General features: G+C 35.9%; 1 protein-coding gene across 9 annotated transcripts in view; it reads right to left on the reverse strand.

Annotated features, from left to right (window-relative positions):
* TINAG (tubulointerstitial nephritis antigen) overlaps positions 1 to 25,878 on the reverse strand; it is a 167,208-nt gene that overhangs the window by 47,653 nt on the left and 93,677 nt on the right. For 5 of the 9 annotated variants that reach the window (XM_021665438.2, XM_021665437.2, XM_021665440.2 and 2 more), the window contains one exon: positions 12,665 to 12,777. In XM_021665438.2, the coding sequence (XP_021521113.2) occupies positions 12,665 to 12,777 (113 nt within the window). Of the gene's footprint in view, positions 1 to 12,664; positions 12,778 to 22,181; positions 22,534 to 23,351; positions 23,410 to 25,878 lie in introns of those variants that run through there. The other 4 variants (XM_012441630.3, XM_012441628.3, XM_012441624.3 and 1 more) reach the window with 2 other exon arrangements.

Below are 25,878 nucleotides of genomic sequence, written 5' to 3' on the forward strand. Positions count from 1 at the left end.
GAAAAATGAGTTATTTTCCTTATTTTATAGAAGAGCACACCAACTCCCAGGAAATAAAGTGACCCCACCAAAAGCATGTAGTAGGGAATAGGACATAGAACTTCATAATTCCTAAACAAACATTTTATGATATCTCATTTTTTAACTGTTAAAAGCAATTTTAAACATATACCACTATAATACTGTGTTTTTTCCTTCATCATGGTTCTTTTTTATCCATACCTGTGATAAAATAAACATTAAGAGATATTACACCAGTCCAATAGAAAAAGAAAGAAAAATACACAGTATATTTCTTCTTGGTAGAGTAAAGTTTCTTCTGGTAGGATACATTGAAAAACATGAGTCAACTTGGTATCCCTGCTGATGTTCAATCCAATTAATCTCAACATATTCACTTACAGAGTATTGGAGAAGGTAAAAATTAATTCCAATACAGTTACATTTGCAACTATGTTTTAGAATGCTTTACTTTTTTGTATTGTTTGGGGTCCTTAGTTTCTGGACCCTTAGCTACTTTAAGCAGAAAAGAATTGATTAAGCCATATTGAATGCTCACAGAATCACTGAGCTTCAAACTCCATTGCCAGAAGCATTTCTTTCCATAGAACTGGCCTGAAAAGACTTCTCCTGACCCTAATGGCATCAGAACAACTTTGGCTCTGCCACAGTTGAGATTCCTAATTCAAGAAGCTGTCCCATTACCACTACTAGCCCCAGAAACACCACACTGAACTGGTTTGATTAGGAATTTGTCACTGCTATCAGCCATGCAAACAGGAGTCTCTGATTTTACCCAACCCAGCCAAGTACCTTTTCCATGTTGAGCCTGTTTCTTCACATAGATAAATTACAAATTAAAGGTCAAGGAGGTTGCATCTCATTGAAGGAACCTAGAGCATCTGTCTTGGAAGGGAAGTTGTGGAATACAATTTTATTAATTCTACCTTATTGAATGAATGCAGCATTCAATAATGTAGGTCCATATATAGAGAGTTCTCAAAATGTAAAGTGAATTTTCAAAATATTTTGGACATCTCTGAATGATAGATGATTACTACAACTTTGCAAAAACATTACTCTTATTTGCAGACATCTATGGAACAAATCAGGAGAAAAAAATAAATCCTAACCATCCTCTACGTTTTTTTTGCATGGAGATATCCTATAGCTTATTGATTTTTAGGCATTTCCCTGAAAAGTTCTCAGGTAAGCTTTATTTTTGAATTATAAAGTTAAAAGTGTTTATATATCTTAGCTATAGTTGTTTGAAAATTGAAAACCTAACTTAATAGTATGCACCCATAACAATAGCTGAGTGTTGGCCAATCCCAGTGGCCATACTTCAACCCCTCATACACAGCTGAGTGTTCAACTGTGTTCAAATAAGGCAAACGCTGAGCTGTAACCAATGTGTTGCTGTTTCTGTATCTCACTTCCAATTATTGTACATCACTTTATCTTTTTTGTGTACAAATTAGTTCTGACCACGAGGCACCCCAGGAATCTCTGTGAATCTGCTGTGATTCTGGGGGCTGCCCAATTCACAAATTGTTCATTGCTCAATTAAACTCCTTTAAATTTAAAAAAGAAAAAAAAAAGAAAAAAGAAAAGGTAATCAAGGTAGATTCTGAAATTATGTTCTTCAAAGAGTTAAAAAGTATCATTGGAATTAGCTGAAATACATCTGTTTGACAGTGACAAGATTAATGAAGCCTGCTGCTCTCTGTGTTTTCAGAGTTGAACTTTTGTTAGACTTAAGGTATAATTATAAACATTATTTGTTTTCTTTTAATGTAGGCTTTCTAGCTTTTGGGATTTTTAATGATACAATTTTTTCAAGGGATGCTATTGCCAGGTAGTTTTGATAGCTTCAAGTTTTAGGAGATATTCTTCATCAATAAAGACATACTCTTTTGCCTTGGCTAATTAATCCTATCTATAATCTATTTTCTTTTCTACATATTTTATTTGAGTTACATAAAGTTAAATAACCAGGTGAAGGAAAGAATGTTATCATCCAGATATTGTTAACCATAGGATCACACTAGCAAAGTCACTAGCAAAACTCTGTTTCAATAAAATTATAAAACTATATACTAGCAAAATATTGAGCAACAGAGTACATTTCCCAGCTTGCCCAGTTGTACATTTGTAGTCTAGTTTTGCCTTTATAATTAGATTAATAACCTTGAATAAGTCATTTAACCTTTACATGTTGTAATTTTCCACAATGGTAAAAGGTAATGCTAATAATACATGACTCTTGTTTCCCAAGAATGTTAGTAATACATAATTGGTAGCATCTGTACATGTTCTGTGTTTCTTTAAAGAAATGTTATGCGATAAATATTAAAACATGGTCATTTTTGAGTTGGAGAAGGTCTACTGTGTTTTAGTCAATACTGCACACTTTTTATTAGGTATCAACACTGTCTTTGAGGATAGTTTCTACTGTTGCTTTACCCATGTGACTCTAAAGGGGTTTCTAGACACAGCATGTCATTCTCCTATTCATAGTTGTGAACATATGATTTGGGCCAACACTGTTACCATTTTCTACTTTTCTGAATGTAGTTGTTCATTCAAAAGTGTTAACATGATAGAAGCCACACCAACAAGAATCCCACTCTGAGACTGTTAGACACTGAAAGAAGAGACACTCATTCTTTTCTCTAGGGCAATGTTTCTCAAATTTTAGAATCCTTCAGAATCACCTGGAAGGTATGTTAAGACATAGACTTTGAGTGAGATGCCTCAGATCTAGAGTTTCAGAGTAGATCGGATGTGATCCTGGGATACATTTCTAATAAGTTTCTAGGTTGCTGTTGCTGCTAGGTCCTAGTTCCAAGGACCACACTTTGAGAATCACTCCTCTGTGATCACTAAGTTAGAAGGCTGAAAGCCTAAAGCCATGAGTGACTAATTCCCCTGCAGTATGTGTAAAGCCTGCTTATTATTATTTTCATCATCATCATTATCATTATTTATGGTCTGTAATGAGGTCGAAGCTCAAAGAGTTGCAGAGAAAGAGAGCAATAAAGAAAAGAGATAGAGAGAGTGTGGTGATGTCACCATTTAGGAGCTCCATCCAATTAACCCAGGCACAGGTCTAGCTCTACCTCTATTTTTCCCAGTTATATGAATCAATAACTGTCCTATCTAGCTTACCCTAATTGGAGATAGCTTTCTGTTTTTTTGAGAAAAAAAAATTACTTTTAACCAGTTTTCAGAAGAAAAGGGAAATTTAATTTCAAAACAGTATCATTTAATGATCCAAATTTTATTTAAGAAAGGTCCCAGAAATAATGCATGGCACTTGGCCCATTTGACTCTTCAGGAAGATGATATTCAGGCATATCTACCTATCTATCTACCTACCTACCTACCTACTTATCTATCCATCTATCTATCTAAAATGTTATTTAATATAAATATAAAATACTGTTTTATATATAAAACAATATAGTTATAACAGTATTTTATATTTATATAAAACAATATTATACATATATACAATATATTGTACCAAAGTCATTTGTGATTTTTCAAATAAGTTCATTTTCATGTGTCACATCTAGAATATATTAGATAGTACAGAGTATCAGTTCACTGGTGATTGGTTTCTTAAGAAATACTCATAATTATTCTGAATTACCATTAAAGATGGTATTTTAATTGCAGCACAGCTTTTTCTATGCACATCTCCCTCAACTGAGTTTTGAAATAGCTCATCAACAGAGTTCAAATTATAATAACATAGGGACAGCATAATATCTCACTTACTTATAAACATACTGCCAGCACTCTTGCTTGGGAAATACCCATACTGGGGAGAAACTGTCATTTTTGTGTTTGTACTATTTATTTTACTAACTACTGAGTGACTCCACCACAGAATTTATTCAGAGGTTTAAATTCATTTCCAGAAAACAAAGTAGGAAGACATTAGACAGTAATGCTGAGAAGGTGCAGGAGAAGAATTCTGATGATCCTGCTAGGTAATTAACACAATAAGTAATGCCTTCTTTGTACGAGCTCTCAATTCTCCCACAGAGCCAAAGTCAAAGTCTTTTCATCTTCTATTTTGCTCCCATTTCTAAGGATCCTTTCTTTACACTTCACTGAAAAGTCCTTCATTTCTCATTAATGCTTTAAGTACAAAGCTAGTTCTGGTGATGATATAATTCTTCCCAAGTCTAAATTAGGTTTCATACAGAGCATTACAAAGTCAAAAGGCAGAGCTCATGCTGATTTGCTATTTTACTTAGTGTTTATATAAATGAAGAAGCATGGTGTTTCAGAAGTTTGATTTTTTTTCTTCTTTTCTCTTTTAAAATCAAACTTCCGTAGTTGATTTAGCATTTGTTAGACCAAAATAGCATAAGTGGTGAGTTTTTTTATTTCTATCATTAGATATTTTATCATTGTACAAATTTCAAAAGAATGCATAATACATACAATTTCATCAACATGAAATACTTGTATATGCAGCCAAGGAATGGACCATCTAAATTTTAGTAAGAATTGTCTGTGTATTTATTTGCATCACATTAGTCTTAAATTCCTGGTGTATTAAAACCCATTTTTTTCTTGGTATCTTTGGTAATTATAATTATTTTATTCTACAGACATTACTGACACTAAACTGGCCAAACCCTGGGAGCTCACCAAAACCTTGCAGCAGCTCATTTATCTTGTCTGTGCTTAAAAATATTGGTTCCTCGATCCAGAGGATCCAAGATGGCAGAATAGGAGCAATTCCAGAGTGCAGTTCCCAGCAAGAACAATGCAGAGGGTGAGTCTCACTAGATTTCCAAACAAGTTTTCACTGCTCACAGACCAGGAGATTCCCGGGCCAAAAAGTGCAACAAGTTTTCAGCACGGCTGGTGCTGCAGATTGGCTCATGGAAACTCACGCAAATCTGGGAGGCCATTTCAACTGGTGCCTGGAACGCCTGGGAGACAGAGCCACCCATTCAACTGAAAGGAAGAGGGCTGAGACAGGGAGCCAGGTGATCTGGCTTGGTGGGTACCAACCCCACAAAACAATCTGAAACGCTCTGGATTGAAAGTTTCATAGCAAGCGCAGCTGGACCCAGGACTGTCCAGCTCAGTGAGGGGAAGGGCATCTGCCATAACTGAGGCAGTCTGCCAGTACTGAGGCAGTTCACACAGCAGCTGGGCAGAGCCTGTGGCAGCTCAGCAATGCCTCTACTGGCAGACCATGACTAGACTACTGCATGCCAAGCAGAGCATCTATGAAAAAAGGCAGCAGCATGACAGGAACTTATAAATAAAGCTGACCTTCCTAGGACAGAGCACTTGGGAAAAGAGGTGGTTATGAGTTCTGCTGCAGCAGACTTAAAGGTACCTGCCCAGCAGCTCTGCACAGAACAACGGAGCTCCCAGCACAGCACTTGAGCTCCTATGAGGGACAGACTGTCTCCTTAAGCAGCTCCCCAACCCCTATATACCCAAAGAGACACCTCATAATGGAGAGCTCAGGCCAACATCTGGCAGATACCCTTCTGGCACTAAGATAACAGAAGAAGAGACTGGCAGCAACCCTTACTGTTCTGTAGCCCCTGAGGGTGATCCTCAGGCAAACAGGGTCTAGAGTAGACCTCCAGCAGTCCTGCAGCAGAGGGGCCTGTTAGAAGGAAAACTAAGAAATGGAAAAAAATAGCGTCAACATCAAGAAAAAGGATGTCCACTCAGAGACCCCATCTGAAAGTCACCAACTACAAAGACCACAGGTAGATAAAGCCACAAAGATGGGAAGAATCCAGTGCAAAAAGATGAAAACACCAAAAACTAGAATGCCTCTCCTCCTCCAAGGGATCATAACTCCTCACCAGCTAGGGATCAAAGATGGATGAAAAATGAGTCTGATGAATTTACAGAAACAGGCTTCAGAAGGTAGGTAATAACAAACTTGTCAGAGCTAAAAGAACATGTGCTAACCCAATGCAAAGAAACTAAGAACCTAGAAAAAAGGTTAGATGAGATGCTAACTAAAATAAACAGTTTAGAGAAGAATATAAACGACTTGATGGAGCTGAAAAACACAGCATCAGAACTTGGTGAAGCATACACAAGTTTAAATAGCCGAATCGACTAAGCAGAAGAAAGGATATCAGAGACTGAAGATCAACTCAATGAAATAAAATGAGAAGGCAAGAACAGAGAAAAAAGAGTGAAAAGAATTGAACAAAGCCTCCAAGAAATATGAGATTATGTGAAAAGACCCAATCTACATTTAATAGATGTACCTGAATGTGATGAAGAGAATGAATCCAAGCTGGAAAACACTCTTCAGGATATTATCAAGGAGAATTTCCCCAACCTAGCAAGGCAGGCCATCAAACAAGTCCAGGAAATACAGAGAACACCATAACGATATTTCTCAAGAAGAGCAACCTCAAGGCCCATAATCGTCAGATTCACCAGGGTTGAAACAGAGGAAAAAATGTTAAGGGCAGTCAGAGAGAAAGGTCTGGTTACCCACAAAGGGAAGCCCATCAGACTCACAGCAGATCTCTCAGCAGAAACCCTACAAGCCAGAAGAGAGTGGGGACCAATATTCAACATCCTTAAAGAAAAGAACTTTCAACCTAGAATTTCATATCCAGCCAAACTAAACATCATAAGCAAAGGAGAAATAAAATCCTTTAAGAACAAGCAATTGCTGAGAGATTTCATCATCATCAGGACTGTCTTAAAAGAGCTCCTGAAAGAAGCACTAAACATAAAAGGAACAACCAGTACCAACCACTCCAAAAACATACCACATAGTAAAGACCATCAACCCAATGAAGAAAATGTGTCAACTAATGGGCAAAACATCCAGCTACCAAAATGATGGCAGGATCGAATTTACATATAACAATATTAACCTTAAATGTAAATGGGCTAAATGCTCCAATCAAAAGACACAGACTGGCAAATTGGATAAAAAGTCAAGACCCATTGGTGTGCTGTATTCAGGAAACCCATCTCATGTTCAAGGACACACATAGGCTCAAAATAAAGGGATGGAGGAAGATTTACCAAGCAAATGGAGAGCAAAAAAAAGCAGGAGTTGCAATCCTAGTCTCTGATAAAATGAACTTTAAACAAACAAAGATCGAAAGAGACAAAGAAGGGTATTACATAATGTAAAAGGATCAATGCATCAAAGAGCTAACGATCCTAAATATATACACACCAAATACAGGAGCACCCAGGTGCAAAACACAAGTTCTTAACAACCTACAAAGAGACTTAGACTCCAACATAATAATAGTAGGAGACTTTAACATTCCACTGTCAATATTAGACAGATCAGTAAGACAGAAAATTAATGAGGATATCCAAGACTTGAACTGAGAACTGGAACAAGCAGACCTAAAAGATATCTACAGAAATCTCCACCCCAGATCCGCAGACTATATATTTTTCTCAGCACCACATTGCACCAACTCTAAAATTGACCACATAATTGAAAGTAAATCACTCCTCAGCAAATGCAAAAGAATGGAAACCATAACAGTCTCTCAGAACACAGGACAATCAAATTAGATCTCAGAATTAAGATACTAACTCAGAACTGCACAACTTCATGGAAATGGAACCTGCTGCTGAATGTCGACTGGATAAACAATGAAATGAAGGCAGAAATAAAGATGTTCTTTGAAACCAACAAGAATGAAGACACAACGTACCAGAATCTCTGGGACACATTTAAAGGAGTGTCTAGAGGGAAATTTATAGCAATAAATGCCCACATGAGAAGTGAGGAAAGATCTAAAATTGACACTCTATTGTCAAAATTGAAAGAGTTAGAGGAGCAAGATCAAAAATACTCAAAAGCTAGAAGACAAGAAATAACTAAGATCAGAGCAGAACTGAAGGAGATAGAAATACAAAAAAAAAAAGTCTTCAAAAAATCAATAAACCCAGGAGCTGGTTTTTTTTAAAAGATCAACAAAATAGACCACTAGCCAGATTAATAAAAAAGAAAAAGGGAGAAGAATCAAACAGATGAAATAAAAAACAAAAAAGGGGATATCACCAACGATTCCACAGAAATACAAACTACCATCAGAGATTACTGCAAACAACTCTATGCACATAAACCAGTAAACCTAAAGAAATGAATAAATTCCTGGACACTTACACCCTCCCAAGCCTAAACCAGGAAGAAGCTGAAACCTTCAACAGACCAGTAAAAAAGGCTGAAGTTAAAAAAACCAAGGGCCAGACGGGTTCACAGCTGAATTCTACCAGACGTACAAAGAAGAGCTGGTACCATTTCTTCTGAAACTATTGCAAACAATATTAAAAGAGAGAATCCTTCACAAATCATTTTATGAGACCAACATCATCCCGATACCAAAACCCAGCAGAGACTCAACAAAAAAAGAAAACTTCAGGCCAATACCCATGATGAACATTGGTGCAAAAATCTTCAATAAAATACTGGCAAACGGATTGCAACAGCACATCAAAAAGCTTATCCATCACGATCAAGTAGGCTTCATCCTGGGGATGCAAGGCTGGTTTAACACACATTGGTCTATTAACATAATCCACCACATAAACAGAGCCAAAGACAAAAACCACATGATTATCTCAACAGATGCAGAGAAGGCCTTCAACAAAATTCAACAGCCCTTTATGCTAAAAACTCTCAATAAACTAGGTATCAAAGGAACATACCTCAAAATAACAAAAGCTATTTACAACAAACCAATATCATACAGAATATGCACAAATTGAAACATTCCCTTTGAAATCTGGCACTAGACAAGGATGCCCTCTCTCACCACTCCTATTCAATATAGTATTGGAAGTTCTAGCCAGAGGAATTAGGCAAGAAAAAAAAAGGGGGGGTATTCAATTAGGAAAGGAGGAAGCCAAATTGTCTCTATTTGCAGATGACATGACCGTATCTTTAGAAGACCCTATCATCTCAGCCCAAAATCTCCCTAAACTGATAAGCAACTTCAGCAAAGTCTCAGGATACAAAATCAATGTTCAGAAATCACAAGCATTTCTATACACCAATAACACACTAGCAGAGAGCTAAATCAAGAATGAACTGCCATTCACAATTGCTATAAAAAAATAATAAAATACCTAGGAATACAACTAACAAAGGATGTGAAGGACATCTTCAAGGAGAACTACAAACCACTGCTCAACGAAATAAGAGAGGACACAAACAGATGCAGAAACATTTCATGCTCATGGTTAGGAAGAGTCAATATTGTAAAAATTGCCATACTCCCCAAAGTAATTTATAGATTCAATGCTATCCCCATCAAGCTACCAATGACCTCTTCACAGAATTGGAAAAAAAACACCTTAAACTTCATACGGAACCAAAAGAGAGTCCACATAGCCAAGACAATCCTAAGCAAAAAGAACAAAGCGGGAGGCATCGCACTACCAGACTTCAAACTATACTACAAGGCTACAGTAATCAAAACAGCATGATACTGGTACCAAAACAGAAATATAGACCAATGGAACAGAACAGAGGACCCGGAGGCAACGCTACACATCTACAACCATCTGATCTTTGATAAACCTGACAAAAATAAATAATGGGGAAAGAATTCCCTGTCTAATAAGTGGTATTGGGAAAACTGGCTAGTGGTGTGCAGAAAGCAGAAACTGTACCCCTTCCTGACACCTAACACTAAAATTAACACCAGATGGATCAAAGACTTAAACATAAGACCTAACACCAGAAAAACCCTAGAAGAAAACCTAGGCAAAACCATTCAGGACACAGGCATAGGCAAGGACTTCATGACTAGAACATCAAAAGCATTGGCAACAAAAGCCAAAATAGACAAATGGGACCTAATTAAACTCCAGAGCTTCTGTACAGTGAAAGAAACAATCATTAGAGTGAACCAGCAACCAACAAAATGGAAAAAAACTTTTGCAATCTACTCATCTGACAAAGGGCTAATATCAAGAATCCACAAAGAACTAAGAGAGATTTACAAGAAAAAAAACCAAACGAACCCATCCAAAAGTGGGCAAAGGATATGAACAGACACTTTGCAAAAGAAGACGTGTATGAGGCCAACAAACACACGAAAAAATGTTCATCATCACTGATTGTTAGAGAAATGCAAATCAAAACCACATTGAGATACCACCTGACACCAGTTAGAATGGCGATCATTAAAAAATCTGGAGACAACAGATGCTGGAGAGGATGTGGAGAAAAAGGAACACTTTTACACTGCTGATGTGAGTATAAACTAGTTCAACCATTGTTGAAGACAATTGTGGCACATCCTCAAGGACCTAGAAATAAAAATTCCATTTGACCCAGCAATCCTATTACTGTGTATATACCCAAAGGACTATAAATTGTTCTATTATAAAGACACATGCACATGTATGTTCATAGTGGTACTGTTTACAATAGCAAAGACCTTGAACCAACCCAAATGCCCATTGATGATAGACTGGACAAAGAAAATGTGGCACATATACACCATGGAATACTATGCATTCATAAAAAAGGATGAGTTCGTGTCCTTTATAGGGACATGGATGAATCTGGAAACGATCATTCTCAGCAAACTGACAGAAGAACAGAAAATCAAACACCGAATGTTCTCACTCATAGGGGGGTGTTGAGCAATGAGAACACAGGGACACAGGGAGCATAGTGTCACACACTGGGGTCTGTTACAGGGAGGCCACGGAGGGACAGTGTGGGGTGGGGAGGTCAGGGAGGGATAACATGGGCAGAAATGCCAGATGTAGGTGACGGGGGCATGGAGGCAGTAAACCACATTGCCATATGTGTACCTATGCAACAATCTTGCGTGATCTACACATGTACCTCAGAACCTAAAGTACAGTAAAAAAAAGAAAAACAAAAAAAAATATTGGTTCTTCATCAGCAAGCATATATTAAATATCTGTTGAGAACAATCACTGCATTAAGCATTATTGAGGATGCAAGTATCTTCTCTCCAGAATATTTCAATCAACAATGCTGATACACATACACACATGTGTTTGTGTGTGTGTGTAGGTATATGTAGGTATAGGCATATGTATTTATACAGATATACAGAAATACATACATACAACATATATTTTAGTGTTTTTATAATATGACTTAATTTCTATTTTAATTGCCTACTCAGTATTATGAGCAAAAATGTAATATTAGATAATTGTTGGTTAAACATAGTCATTTCTATTTCAAAATTAGTTAACTGAAGTTTTATTTCTTTCCTGGTTGCATTCTGGGAGGTGGCTAACTCCTAGGACTTACTTAGTGTTCGTTGAATCCTAGCAGGCCAGTGGGAGCTCATTATCTATATCGACCCATACTGGCATCTGTGGACATGATGTTACTTCTCCTGTCTGGTTTAGGGCAGAAGCATCTTTAATCCATAGCAATTGTCAATCTCTAGTCTATTCTACTATGTCAAATTTATTCAAACTTAGAGGCCACTCTTACCATTTATTTGTCTGTGTTTGGTAAATAGCAGCCTTTCAATCTCTTATGTCACTTTAGGACTCTGGAAAACTTGAAATCATATGAACTTAGCATGTCCAAATGTGATCTCTTAGTTTCATCCTTATTAACTGATTTTTCTCATTCTTTTCTATCTCCATAAATGACAGCATCTTCAGCCTATTTGGTCAAGGGAAAAACCTAAAATCTCCCTTAATTATGTGCTTAACTCCCTGTTCTTCCCAGTTTCTTCATCTCTCTTTCCTTAGTTACTGCCCTGATCTGAGCCCATTACCTCTTATTTGGACTACTGAAACAGCTTGCATACTGGTTTTTGCCTTCTCTTTAGTCCCCTCCAACCTATTTTTCACACAGCAGTCACTAAGATAATAGTTGTTCAATGGCTTCCCATTGCCTGGGAATGAAGACCAAGTTCCTTACCATGGCCTTTCCGGTCTGCATGGACCTGTCCTCTGCCACTTCTCCAAACTAACCTTAGTCCTTTCCTCCTCCCACCCCATCACACCCTACTTCACCCAATTATCCTCCACTTAGTTGTCTCTCATTTCTTTTAGGATAAAGACAAAACTTCTTAACACAGTTAATACAGTCCTCTACAATTGGCCTGTTGCCCACATTTCTAGTCTCATCCCTGCCACCCTCTCTCTGACTCACTTATGAGTGAATCTCTATTTGACTTCTTTCAGATAACTCCTCCATCCAGACCTCCCAAAAAGATTATTATTAAGGCCATCTATGCCTTGCTTTATCTGGCCTACTCCTACTTTTCTTTCAGGTATCAATCTAAGCATTTTTCCTAAAAGGGCCTTCACCAACTTTCTGAATCATAGCAATTCCTCCTGCTACAGCTTTGTATAACCTGTGAACTTCTTCCATCATAGTGTCTCTTAAAATTTCTTATAATTATTCGTTTAATATCTGTTTTTCTTATGCCAGACTAAAAGCTCCATAAGAGTAGGGCTAAAATCTGACTTTTTGTCCAAAATATCCCCAGTACCTAGCAGAGAGTCTAACTCAGAGCAGGCCCTTGATAAATTCCAATTTAAATAAAATTCCAAACATACACATAAAAGATACTTCTACCTCCAAAGTTCCCAAAAAAGACTATGTGTGACCATGGGTGCGCATATATGTGCACATGTGTATGTGTGTTCTCACCATAAAATATACTGGATTATTAAAACTATTGGCAGCAAATTAAAGCTGAGTCCCTCCTGCTCACTGTAGAAAGCTTGAGAATCCTGGAAGACAGACACTCCCATTGCCATCTCCTAAAATAAAATCATAAATAATTACTTCCAGATTTTGTCTGGCAAACCCTCATTCCCTAACCCACCTCCCTTCCACTGGCATTCCTTAGTGAATTACTTGAAAACTAGGGAAAAGTAGATTTCTGTCTATTTAGAGACCTCTATGGACACAGTATTTATGGGTCCTAGATTTTCCAGAGAGTTGTATTGTCAACTAGAATAATTTCCTATCTCCCTAAGTACATTTGTACATATCCAACCAGGCATCCTGATGGTTGGTTCAGAAAATGTGGACGCTGGCCTCACACAGAATGTCTTTGAGGGCAAGCTGTTTGCTCTTAAGCCACCTGCAGGATGTGATTGTAGGGAGTGACAGAACTGCTTCTAAGACTTGTCTGAAACATCTTTGTTCTCTTCCTTCTGCCTTCACTGCATTTGGCATCATGTTAGGATGAGGAGAAAAGTTCTAGTTTAGTAAAGAAGCTGTAGCCCGAGTCCCTTTTAAGTTATATTTCATTCAGCTGCATGGATGCCTCCTAAATTAAGTGAGAGACTGTATGAACAACTCTTAACATATAGGTCAGTGTACAGCAAAAGTTCAGTAAATGTTATTATGATTATTATGATAATTTAGCTGCATATGAACGAGTAAAGCATAGAGATTTAGCAACTTCCATAAGGCCTCAAAGCTATTGTACCTGTTAATTTAATATTCATAAGGAAGATTGTAGCCTAGTTTTACTGTTTCACAAGTGTCTTTTATCACTGTGTTAAAATAGGAAAAATGTTGTTCTTATTACTTCAACTATGTCATCTTAAGCATTAATCATTTTAAGCATATAATCTTTTTAAGCATTGTTTGCATGTCAATATATAAAATATTCTATCAAATAATAAAAATGGGATCTTGTCTACCTGTGAAACTATTTCAAATCTAAACTAATATTTATATCCTAAGAAAGATGCCTCATACCATTTTAAATCATAAACAAGAAGTATAAACTAGATTGAGTCAGTTAAATGCTAAAAAGATTGTAAATGGCAATTGCTCATATTATTGCAGCAATATGAATAAACTTTACTTTTGTAGACAAATATCTCTTTACTAGTAACATACTTGTTAATTAACATACCAAAATACTAAAAAACCTTAAAGAGAAATACAACATGCTACAGAATCTGAAACAGAATTTTAAATGCCAAAGTCATTTACATGTCGGCTAACTTTTTACTACTCTATTTTCTTTGTCTCTGTGGGAACCTAGTTTGCTAAGAAAAAGAATCTATATCTTGCAGTTCTTGAAAAAACAGAATGCTTTTATCTAAAATTAATGCATTACCACTTAGCAATCTGGACACAGAGCACGGCCCCTCGTTTAAAACATGGCTTGTATGAGTCAGCTAGCCCACGAATTAGCCTATTGTGAATTTTCCAGTTTCAAATATATATCAGAGACCTAAATAAATAAAACATGTTTCTTGCAACACAAAGTACATCAGTGTAGTTAGGTAATCAAATCACGTAGTTTGCATTTTATGCTATTAAATTATTTCTACATTGCATTTGGAAACTTACTGAGCAGAGAGAGTACATAAGAAATCAAATATAAATAGAACTGACACAACTTTTCTCCAGGTTCAGCTATTCAGAAAATGTGCTTTCTTTTAAAAAAAATGAGTAATGATAATTATAAAGAGTTAAAGGAAGCAATGATTATACTGAGGGGTATCATTTACAGAGCAACCTACATAAATGTCTAGACTAGAAAATAAGAAAAGCTAAAGATTTATAAGCCAAGGGGCCAACATATGAAGCTTGAAAAAATTATCAGAATATATTCTAAGGAATTTGAAAGATGATAAAAATGTCATTAATTAAACTGAAAACAAAGACACAGTAGAGAGTATCAATAAAACCAAAACTTATTTCATTGAAAGGAAAAATGAATGGATAAATCTCTGATGAGCTTGTTCAAAAAGTAAGAAAAAGAGGGAGAATTCCCAAATTAAAGAATAAATAACATTAGAAGATGAGAAACAAATTTAGATCCAGCAAGATTAAAACAATATTAATAATACTGATATAATGATATACAATACATGATGTTAATATAGCCTAATAATATGAAAACTTACATAAGATGAGCAAATTTATATATAATATACATATTTACATGTGTGTAAATATCTGTGTATATATGTGTGCATATATACACACACACATATATGTATGTCTTCTTCTCATTAAAGAAGAAAAGATAGCCTGGCAAAACTTATATAAGGATATTCAATCATTAATTAAGATTTTTACTTTCAGGAAATACCATGTCTTGGTGGTTTAATGGGCTTATTGAGTATGCTATCAATAAACAAATTATTATACCTTACACAATCTCTCCAAAATAAACAAAAGAGGTGAAACTCCCCCAACTCCTTCAAATAATCTTACTATTAAAATCTGGCAAGGAAAGGATAAGGAAAAAAGAAAATCTTTATAAAAAGTGTATAACTATCTATTTGAGTCAAGAAAAACTTACTTGGTAAAATTGAACACCCATTAATTATTTTTGAAAAGAAGAAGAAGGAAAAAAGTCTCTAGCCATGGGATCACTGGTTTTGTCTTTTAACAATTAATGTCATTTTAAAAAGTGCCCTAAAGTGATATAACGATCAGTGAAATGTGTCATTCTGTTTTTCATCTGGATTTGGATAAAGCAACTAGAAGAGAGGGTTTGAAATGTTCACAGTACATAGAAATGACAAACGCTCAAGGATGTTGATACTCTGAATACCCTGACTTGACCATTACACATTCTGTGCATGTAAGAAAATATCACATGTACTTTGTAAGTATGTATACATATTATATATCAATAAAAAAGTTTAAAAAATAAAAAATAAAGAATATATTGGGGACAATTAGGGAGATTTAAATATGAACTAATTATAATATAAAAGATTATTGATATAAGATAGGGATTGTTAAGTAAAAAATAATAGATTACAAAAATGTACAGTAGGATCTTCCAAAATAGTGCTTGATTTCTTGTTATCTATCCCCCTCTCTCTCTCTCTCTTTCTCTCTCTGTCTTGTTCTGTCTCTCCCCACTTAAAGCATAATAAAATATCATTTTATACGTAGGAGAATGGAAAACATTGAGAGATTGGAAAATATCTATTGTTAGTGAGAATGACCATTAATGGGAATTAGTATATTACTGATACCCATATAAATTGGTAAGCAATTTGTCATTATTTTACACAATTCAAAATTTAGATATGGTATAACAATAATTTTATTATACGGATATATATACCATATCTATCTATCTATCTATCTATCTATCTATCTATCTATCTATCTATATGCCATACAGTAATGATTGTCAAATATTATCATGCATCAAAATCACTCAGAGGGCTTATTAAAGTTTTCTGTACCCCTCCTCAAAGATTTTTATTTATTAGCTTAGGTTGGGATCCATGAATTTGCATTTCTAACAGCTCATGAGTGATTGGAATCAATGCTTCTGATCCCAGAACCATACTTATAGAACCACCACACTCAAGAAACTTATTCATTTGGCAAGAGACATACATGAATGTTCATAACAGCATTGTTCATATAGCAAATAAATCTAGCAACAAGCTAAATGAGTAAATCTTTGACAAGTAAAGAGTATTATATGCAGAATGATTGCAATTTGGAAGAAGTAAAGCCAAGTAAAGTTAACAGATTGTCTAGGGATATAATAAATCTACTCAAAATGACATAAACAAATTTTGGTTAGTGGTTCTCTCTGGAGCTGAAGCAAAGCAATGGAATAGGTAAAGAGTACCCAGGTAGATAAAATTATATCTATAATGTTTTATCTTTTATTTGCCAAGTGTTCCTTTTATTATTATGCTTCATTAGACAGGCATTTATTACAAATATTCTATTTTAGAAGACTGCTACAGAAGATACTATGAAATACTTAATATTGGCCAGTATGAGGGTCTAGCCAATCAGTCACTGATATTATAAGACCAGTTTTTACAGATAAAGTGAATTTTCCTTTTAAACCACTTTGTTGAGGTATGATTGACATACAAAATCTGTACATGTATAATGTATGCAACTTGGTAATTTTGGAGATAAGTATATACCCCTAAAATCATCACCATAAACTTATCCATCACCTCCAAAATTTCCTCCTGCCCTCTTATTTAATGAGCAGGGACATTGGACCCGATGGAAATGATCATCCATGGAACTGTAGCTGACTTACCTATCTGCTGTGGCTCACTAAAAGCTGGCAAGTCAGGGATCATCACTCACAATAGCCTCTGTTGAACAAAGACTGAAAACCTGAGATAACTTATTTACATAAATCAGTTCTGGGACAAAGTGGAAAATGTTCTCTCACATACTTTCATGACATTAACATGGCACGGCATTTGACTTTATAAACCAGTGCACTGTCACAAGAAATTTCAGACTGGCTCAGATCTAAGTTATAGCTAGCCTAAGGTTACATACTGATAGTGGCATCAAAGGTGATTTACAGATAAAGATAAACGCTCACTGCTATATCAAAACTCAGAGTATTCCAGCTTCTCTCTAAAAGTTTGTTACATAACTTTCTATTTAAAACTGTATCTAGGCCAGTTATCTCCCAAAATGCGTTTTACAAAAGAGTAATTTGTGAGTTAACAGAGGGCAGGGATTGTCTGTGTTGGGGGTCCCCTGCTATAATTTAAACACCCAGCACAGTAACTAACACCCTGTAGGCTTACAATAATATTGACTGGATAGTGTGTGACTTAATGGGAATCTTTAGGAGAAAAGAGTCTGTGGTCATATGTGGAGCTATTGTATATAATTGAAGATGGTGACCACTACAAAGGATGCATGGTTGATATGAGAGAGGACTGAAATCCAGCTGGTGCTAGACTTGCTGTTGGAGTTCTCAACAGCCTACCTGTGAACTGTGCATATTTCAAGTACAAAGTACAACATATAGCTTAAATTCAATATAACTAGATATTTTTCCCTTATGATCTCAGAAGACAAGTGTATTAGTCTGTTTTCATACTGCTATAAAGAACTGGCAGGGACTGGGGAATTTATAAAGGAAAGATGTTTAATTGACTCACAGTTCCATATGGCTGGGGAGGCCTCAGGAAACTTACAATCATGGCAGAAGGTGAAGGGAAAGGAAGGCACCTTCCTCACAAGACAGCAAGAAGTGCCAAGCAAAGCAGGGAGAGCCCCCTATAAAACCATCAGATCTAATGAGAATTCACTACCATGAGAAAGCATGGGGGAAACCACCCCCATGATTCAGTTACCTCCAGCTGGTCTCACCCTTGACACACGGGGGTTATGGAGGTTAAAATTCAAGATGAGATTTGGGTGGGGACACAAAGACTAATTATATCAACAAGTCTTTCATGGAATAACTTGAGAAGCATAAAGCTAAACTCTTACCAGAGGGTAGAGGTTATAGAGCAGAGATGATATACAGAGGTGAGAGTTTTTTCTGTCTTTTTCTAACTAATGGGGCTCTTACTGGTGCTTGAGGAGAAATCTAACTCTATTAGATTTACCTATCAATTACTTTTTAAACATTTCTGTCAGATATAGTATCAAAATAATGTGTAATAGTATTCATGGCTAGAAATGGAGAAGTCTTTTCCCTTCATTCAGTCTTCCATTCTTGACAGTGCTGGGCTGATATATTTTTCCTTTCTCATTGACATCTCTGGGAAAGAAATGTCTGTGTGTTCTTTAGAAGTCTCCTTTTTGATACAATGACACCTGATGTATTAATGCTCTTCTCTCGACACATTACATAAAATGGTGGTTTGTGAGGTATTACTCTCTTTTCCCTCCCTTTTTTTCTTTGAAATTAAATCAACTTCCACCCAAAGAAAAATAAATATCCTGAGATGAGATTATCAGATTCGTTTTGATAGGCAATTGATATAGGAGTTAAGAAGAAATCACTTAGGCAGATAGCGAGGATACGTAAGACCTCAGTAATGTTTTCCTTTAAATGAAAAGCAGCCTGAAATCATTTTCCTTTCTAACCAAGAGCAGCCTATAAAATTGAGCTACAGACATAGATGTTGTGCCATTCATGTTCAGACTGGTGGATCCATATTCCCTTCTTGTCAGCCACGTGTACAATCAGAAGCCCATCTCTCTAACTAGAGAGAGAGCTGTTCTCCTTTCTCTTTTCTCTGCCTATTAAACCTCTGCTTTTAAGCTCCTCATGTGTGTCTGCATCCTAAAATTTCTTGGTGCAAGACAACAAAAACCAGGTACTTACCCCAGACAACGTAGCTGCTTCACAATGCTCTACAAACTACTGTGAGGGAAGTGGGAAAACATCTTTTCTTGCATAGATTATCATATATTATCTATAAATCAAGAGAGATTAACCAAAAAAGGGATGTGTAATAGCTTGCATTATAGTACTTAAGACATATGCATTCACTAAAGACCAAGTTGATAAACTATTTATAAAGCAACTGTTGATAGAATATTCTTTTATGTAATCTTAATTTCTTACATTTATATGAGATGAGTCAAAAATTCATTTTCTACATTTACCCTTTCTTCCTCTCCTTTACCCTATTCTCCCATGTATCTAGTAAAGGGGTGGGGTTGACCCTGACAGCTCCATTTTATAACCTCTGATACCAGTTGTCTTTCAGCTGAGTTAGCCAATGAGAGGTATTGATCAGCATTCGGAGGGCATGAGAAACAGGGAGGCCACAGTGTTTCTCCAACTTCCTCTGCCTCAGCTGGCAAATTTGGCACCACCATGTCTTTTCATGGCTCCAGCTTCCATCAGACAGGGCAGTCATGCTTACAGCAACTGCTGGGTTAACACCAGCCGCTAGATTCCAGTTACCCACCTTTGTCTTTTCTTTGTCCCTCAGTCTAGAGGTGATGGCAGCTTTCTACTGTTGCTCAGCTCCGGGCTGTCTCACCATCCCCCATTGCCTTCCAGATTCCCCACTACCTAGGTAAGCAATTTCTTTCACTACATTCCTTCTGTTCAAAAGACTTACAGAGGTTTCCTTTTTAATGGTTGAACCCCAACTAATAAACTTCATTCCATTTTATGTATTTTTAGGAAAATTTTTGAACATGTATTTTAAAAAACTGGGGAAGCTTATTTGTTATTTAGAATAAAATGAGATAATACAAACATCATGAAATAGAGGAGGCCATACACTCTTATCTTCAATGTTTTTCCTACTTTAATTTATGGGAGGAAACCATCTAGGCATCAAATTAATTCTGCAAATAGTTACTCAATCCCTAGAGTAAGGCAAGGAATATACTAATTATTAGTTTCTGAAAGTGGACTCAGAGCCCTTGAATAATAAGTAAAACTAAACAAGCTCTTTAAAGTTGTAAAAATGATAAACCACACTTTTCAAGGGAAGACACTGATTCAACAAACCTCAGTAACAATATTTTCCCTATCCCATCAGTACACTTGTGCCCCAACTAGTTTCTGTTTCTTCTTTAGGTCTGTAATTGCTACATGAACACACTGTGCTTTCCTATGGGTCTTACTAATGTGGTATTTTCTTTATCTCTTTTCTTTCGCTTTGGGTTTAGTTTCCTCATCATTTGGTGTCATTAGAAAGGTAGGACCTTTTAAAACAGCAGAACCTAAGCTCACAAACCACAATGGGAAAAATTAATTCCAATATCTTTCATCCATTTGCATAACAGAGGCAAAAGTGGATCAACGTAATCCTGTGTTTTTTATAGGCATGTTAGTCATCTGGCATTTTAGTGCATTAGAATTTATTACTTCAGCAGTCTTCAGCATTTAAAAAGCATTTTAAAATTATTTTAACACCCACTGAAGACACTATTGGTGCCCTGCCCACATTACCTCATCTGTACCATTGCAGTGGACCTCAAACTACCAGAACCTGCCTTTCTTTGCTTCTGAGTTTTTTCTGATACTAGAACCTATTTTCTCTGACTCTTTTGCCAGACTGGAAACAAGGAATCCACAGACCCCAGGAACAATCCTCAACCAAGGAACACTTCTTTCCTCACGTGGTATAAATCTAAAGAATGCAGCAAGAGTCCCCAGTGGGATAAGAATTAGGTCAATGCACCTTTTACTGTCCACCATCATCAGCCCATATCACCCCTCGCTGCCTTCTCAGTGTTCTTTTCACGGCCTAACCAAATTGTTCGTGCTCAAAACTTTGTGTTATGGGCTACTTCTAGAGGACCCCAAACAGAGAAAAAAACAAATTATTTCTCAACCCTTTGGGGAAACGTCAGCCAATCCCAACAAGGTGACTCACCCTCATGTATATTTGCTAGGGGAGAATGAAGTGAATAAATGCTTCTTCTGATAAAGCTACAGTGATTAATGAAGAAATCAACAACTGCAACAACCCTTCACCTTTCTGTGCTCTGTTCCATCACATTTTCATCATGTCTAGCTTCTCTAATCAGGACATCTTTGGACACAATCACAGAAAAAAATCCCAATGATCAAAATTAAGATGATAGTGACCAGAAATTCAGGCCATGGAGAGCCCACCATTGCATTTATGATCAATTGTGTTCACTTACTGATCAGATTTGTTTCTGTGTTTACTAGTTTTCCATTTAAGATGCCAGTGAGTTATTAAAAGATTATGTCCTTTCTCAACTATTGCTATGAAGCTATTTTTGTTTCTCTGACTATAGAGAACTAAAATTTACATGCAAATGAGTGCCAATTTAGCTTACTTTTTAGAATTTCCAGCAGTGAACTGTGATAAAAGTGTATTTGTGACAAAAGTGTGTATATATTCTTTCTGAATCATGGCATCATGTTGCTGTTTTGGGGTAATAAATGTTTTGTTATCTTTCCAAATATAGTTTTGCAGCTGATTTTAATAGACTTTACATAAAATATACCAGCTTGCAAAAATAGGACTGTGTGTATGTCAGAACTGTATTTCTGTTGGCATCCATTACTTGGCATCTCCACATTACAGGTCACTGCAGAGTACAATAGAGAGTAGTTCTTTCCTGTGGAATGTTGCTTTTCTTTTTATGACCAGATTACAAGGCAGATTTAGGCAAATGAGAAGAAACAAAATGTTAAATTATCGAGATAAACAACTTACAACGTATTTCCACTGCTTAAGCAAAACATAAGCAAGGTTTGAACTAAGAAAGTGTTATTTGGATGAAAAGAAAGTTATAAAGATGGCAAATCACTGAATTTCTAATTTGTTTTTTGCTGTCTAAGGTCCTCATTGGTCAAAGAGAGAAACCACACCATTTCTACAAATAAGTGCTAAAAACTGTTAAGACATATGTTGTCACACTGTTTGTGGACAATTAAAGGCAAAAGGGATACCATCATGACAGAAAAATAAGACAACCTGGGAACTTTAAAGGCATTTAGGCACTCTGCTGTCCTTTATTTGTGTTTTTTATGCTCAGTAATATGAAGAAAGCAGAAGCATAGACTGGGGCTACAACAAGAAAACAGATACATTATGTTAACATGGTGAAGAGACAAAGATTCCACTGTCACCAAGAACTTCACATTGCTCAACTTCAAATTTAGGGGGTTATTTAAAGGCATGGCTTTATGGAAATTTAATGATATGTTATGGTTCATCAGAACTTGTCAGTTGGCCCCAAGCTGCAATAATCAACTTTTCAATGTCAGACTCATTTACTCCTCGAAGAATTCTGAAATAGCCATTCTCTCCCCATGACTTTCCCCAGGAATTGGCAGCAATCTGAAGAAACAAAAAAAAAAAGAAAAAGAAAAAAAAAAGAAAGAAAGAAAAGAAAAGAAAAAGAAAAGTTGAGTAACAAACTTTGGTATTAAAAAAATGGGGAACTAATTTGTAACTTTTTTTTTTTTTTTGCGATGGAGTCTCGCTCTATCACCAGGCTGTAGTACAGTAGTGCAATCTTGGCTCACTGCAACCTCCACCTCCACGTTTAAGTGATTCTCCTGCCACAGCCTCCCAAGTAGCTGGGACTACAGGCGCACGCCACCATGCCCAGCTAATTTTTGTACTTTTAGTAGAGATGGGGTTTCACCATGTTGGCCAGGATGGTCTCAATTTCTTGACCTCGTGATCCACCCGCCTCAGCCTTCCAAAGTGCTGGGATTACAGGCGTGAGTCACCATGCCCAGCCTCATTTGTAACTTTAAATGCCTTTGATTTATTATAGACTATAATTATCAAAAACTTACATATTTTTAATTAATGGTTGTATTATGTATCAGGTATACTAATATACAGGCGTGTATGTGTGTTGGCAAGAGCCAGAATTGGCGTGACTCTCTGAGTTCCCCAGAGTACAAAGGTAACATATGCATGAGTGTTTGAAATGCCCCATCAGAAGATGGCATGCAAGCTGCAGTTATAGAGCATCTACTATGTGAACAATGGCCTGTATTAAGGACTGGAAGACCAAAGATAATAAAGTATCTTATGCTCAGGAAGTGTATAATCAAATGAAGGATGACCAACATAAGGCAAGTGCTAAGATGGAAATATGCACAGTAGAATTTCTGAGGTCAGAGAAAGGGCATCTCACTTACTTGGATGGTTCAGGGAAGACATTGTTGAAGAAGTGCCACATGGGACGCATATTAAAGCCTGAGAATAAATTCACCAGATAAAAAAGGAAGAAAAAGATTCACATAAAAAGAAATAGTAAAAGCATAAACACCAAAGCATGAAATAGCATGAACTAGTGAAATGAAGCAATAAAATTGTTATAATTAGATCATGAGATGGAAGCAGAATGGTAGGTTATGAGGCTGGAAGGGGAGGTAAGAGCATCCATGATGAGAAAATAATGGGAAAGATGATGACAAGCCATTGAGCTCATTCCAGCAGGGAAGAAAGGTGGGCAAATTCATACTGTGATTACATTATCTTATATGAAAAGAAGTGGATGGATTTAAGAGGGTAGAGACAAGAAGCAAGGTGACTGGCCAGTAGACTTGTGTAATAATTGGCTAATAGAAAATAAAGTTGGATAAGAGAAAATAAAGTATTTGAGAAATCTTCAGAAAGTAAAATAAACAGGAATTAGATTTTTTAAAATTCTTCTTTTTAAAATGCAAAAATGGTTGGGCGGTTGGAGTAAGTCCCAAATGACTCCTGGGTTAAAAGCTGGAATGAATAAATGTGTGATAGAGCAAAAACATCAATGGAGTATATGGGGATTATCATGAACGCCAAAGGACACACAGACGGGAGTTAGGTCTACAACTAAATGCAGCAGAAAAACCCAATAAATTAGCTCTCACACTTGCTTCCATTTACACTGGGACTAAGACAGAAAATTTTCCTGGATGTTATCTACACTGATATTCTCAAGGCATAAGGTGTTGAATTGAGCTTTCACTCTTTTCTACCATATAAGAGAGGGGCAGACCGACTGAGCATCAGAAATTGTCATGACATTAGTTTTAATAAATAGTCCATTTTCATTAGCATTTCTTTTTAAGATTTGGCTCTTTGCCTCCTTAATCAACCCTGACACTTTAAAGGAGCTCTCTCAAAACTTGTCTAAAATTATAAATTCAATTTATCACTTCAAAGATGAAATGGACTTTGAATATCTGAGAAGGAAACAGCATCAATGTGTGTGAGAATTCTAGCAACGATGAAGTAAACTAAATGCCAATTTTCATATTTTCTAGTCAGTTCATATATCTATATCTATGTATCAAATAAAAGTAGTCACAACATATCAAATGGTTACAAATAGTAATATTTGTAAATTCTTGCAAATATAATATGTAACACTGTACCTTTTCTCATTTGGATGTCTGAAGAATATTACCATTCAAAATTTCATAATTTGATTCTTGGTAAATATGGGAAAGGCATATAAATATTGTATAAGCAAATGTAAATTTATGTGCTAATGAGAGCTAACCATAGATTTGCAAGTAAGGCCATACAATTATAAAGAGTGGACATTGTAAAAATTAGTGCTAATAAAATATACCTCAGGACATGTACCTCATTTATTAATCTTATTCTTCCTACTCTCATTTATTCTATTTCAGCATTTGTTTTGTTTGTTTCTTCCAAATGCCTACATGTTTTTGTATTTAATTATAAAGAAAATGATGGCAATGCAGGAGACAAAATTTCTAAAGACTTATCTTTTTATCTTTTGTTAAGATAAAAAGATATATGATATATGATACAGTCATATGTATAAAGTATATTAATCTTGAGTATACAACTTAATACATCTATACATGTGTTTATGAAATTTGTTTGTGTAATCTCCACCTAGATCCAGATATTAATCACTTATAGCACCCCAGAAGGTCTAACATGTTGCCTTTCTGTCAACATCCACCCTCCCCTCCCCATCAGGATTTCCTATAATCGATCTTTACAACAATGGAATAATGCAAAATATACTGAGGGTGACTTCTTTAGCTTAAAATAATGTTTCTGGGATTCATCTATGTTTTGGCATATGTAAGCAATTAATTCATCTTATTACTGTGTATTTTCATTGTGTGACTATACCACAGTTTACCCATTCTCCTGGTGATAAACATGATGAACATAAGTAGCTGCTCCATTTACACATGCATCAGTAGTGTAAGATTCTATTTACTCCAAATCTTTGTCTATGCCAGGTATTATCAATCCTCTTAATTTTAGCCAGTCTAGTGTATATGAAGTGATATTTTATTATGGTCTTAATTTGCATTTCTTTGATAACTAATAACATTGATCACCTTTTCACATGGCCATTTGGGCCATCTGGATTTCCCCCTTTTCTGACGTTTCTGTTTAAGAGTTTTATTTTATTGAGTTATCTTGGTCTTCCTATATATGTGTAAGAATGTCTATGCATTCTATATGTGAAGACTTATCAGATATCTTTCCAGATAGATAGATAATTTTTTTTCATTCTGTGGCTTACTTTTTCTTATAATACTATCTTTTAAATAGTTGTTTTTATTTTAATGTAGCCTGACAATTTATTTTTAAAAAGGTTATTTATTTTGTGCCTGATTTAAGAAAGCTTTCTCTAATAGATATCGCAAACTTATTCATCTATGTTTTCTTTGAGAAACTTTATTA

Source organism: Aotus nancymaae, unplaced genomic scaffold, assembly GCF_030222135.1.
Source record: "Aotus nancymaae isolate 86718 unplaced genomic scaffold, 86718_ANA_hifiasm-v0.15.2.pri h1tg000040l, whole genome shotgun sequence".
Taxonomy (NCBI): domain Eukaryota; kingdom Metazoa; phylum Chordata; class Mammalia; order Primates; family Aotidae; genus Aotus; species Aotus nancymaae.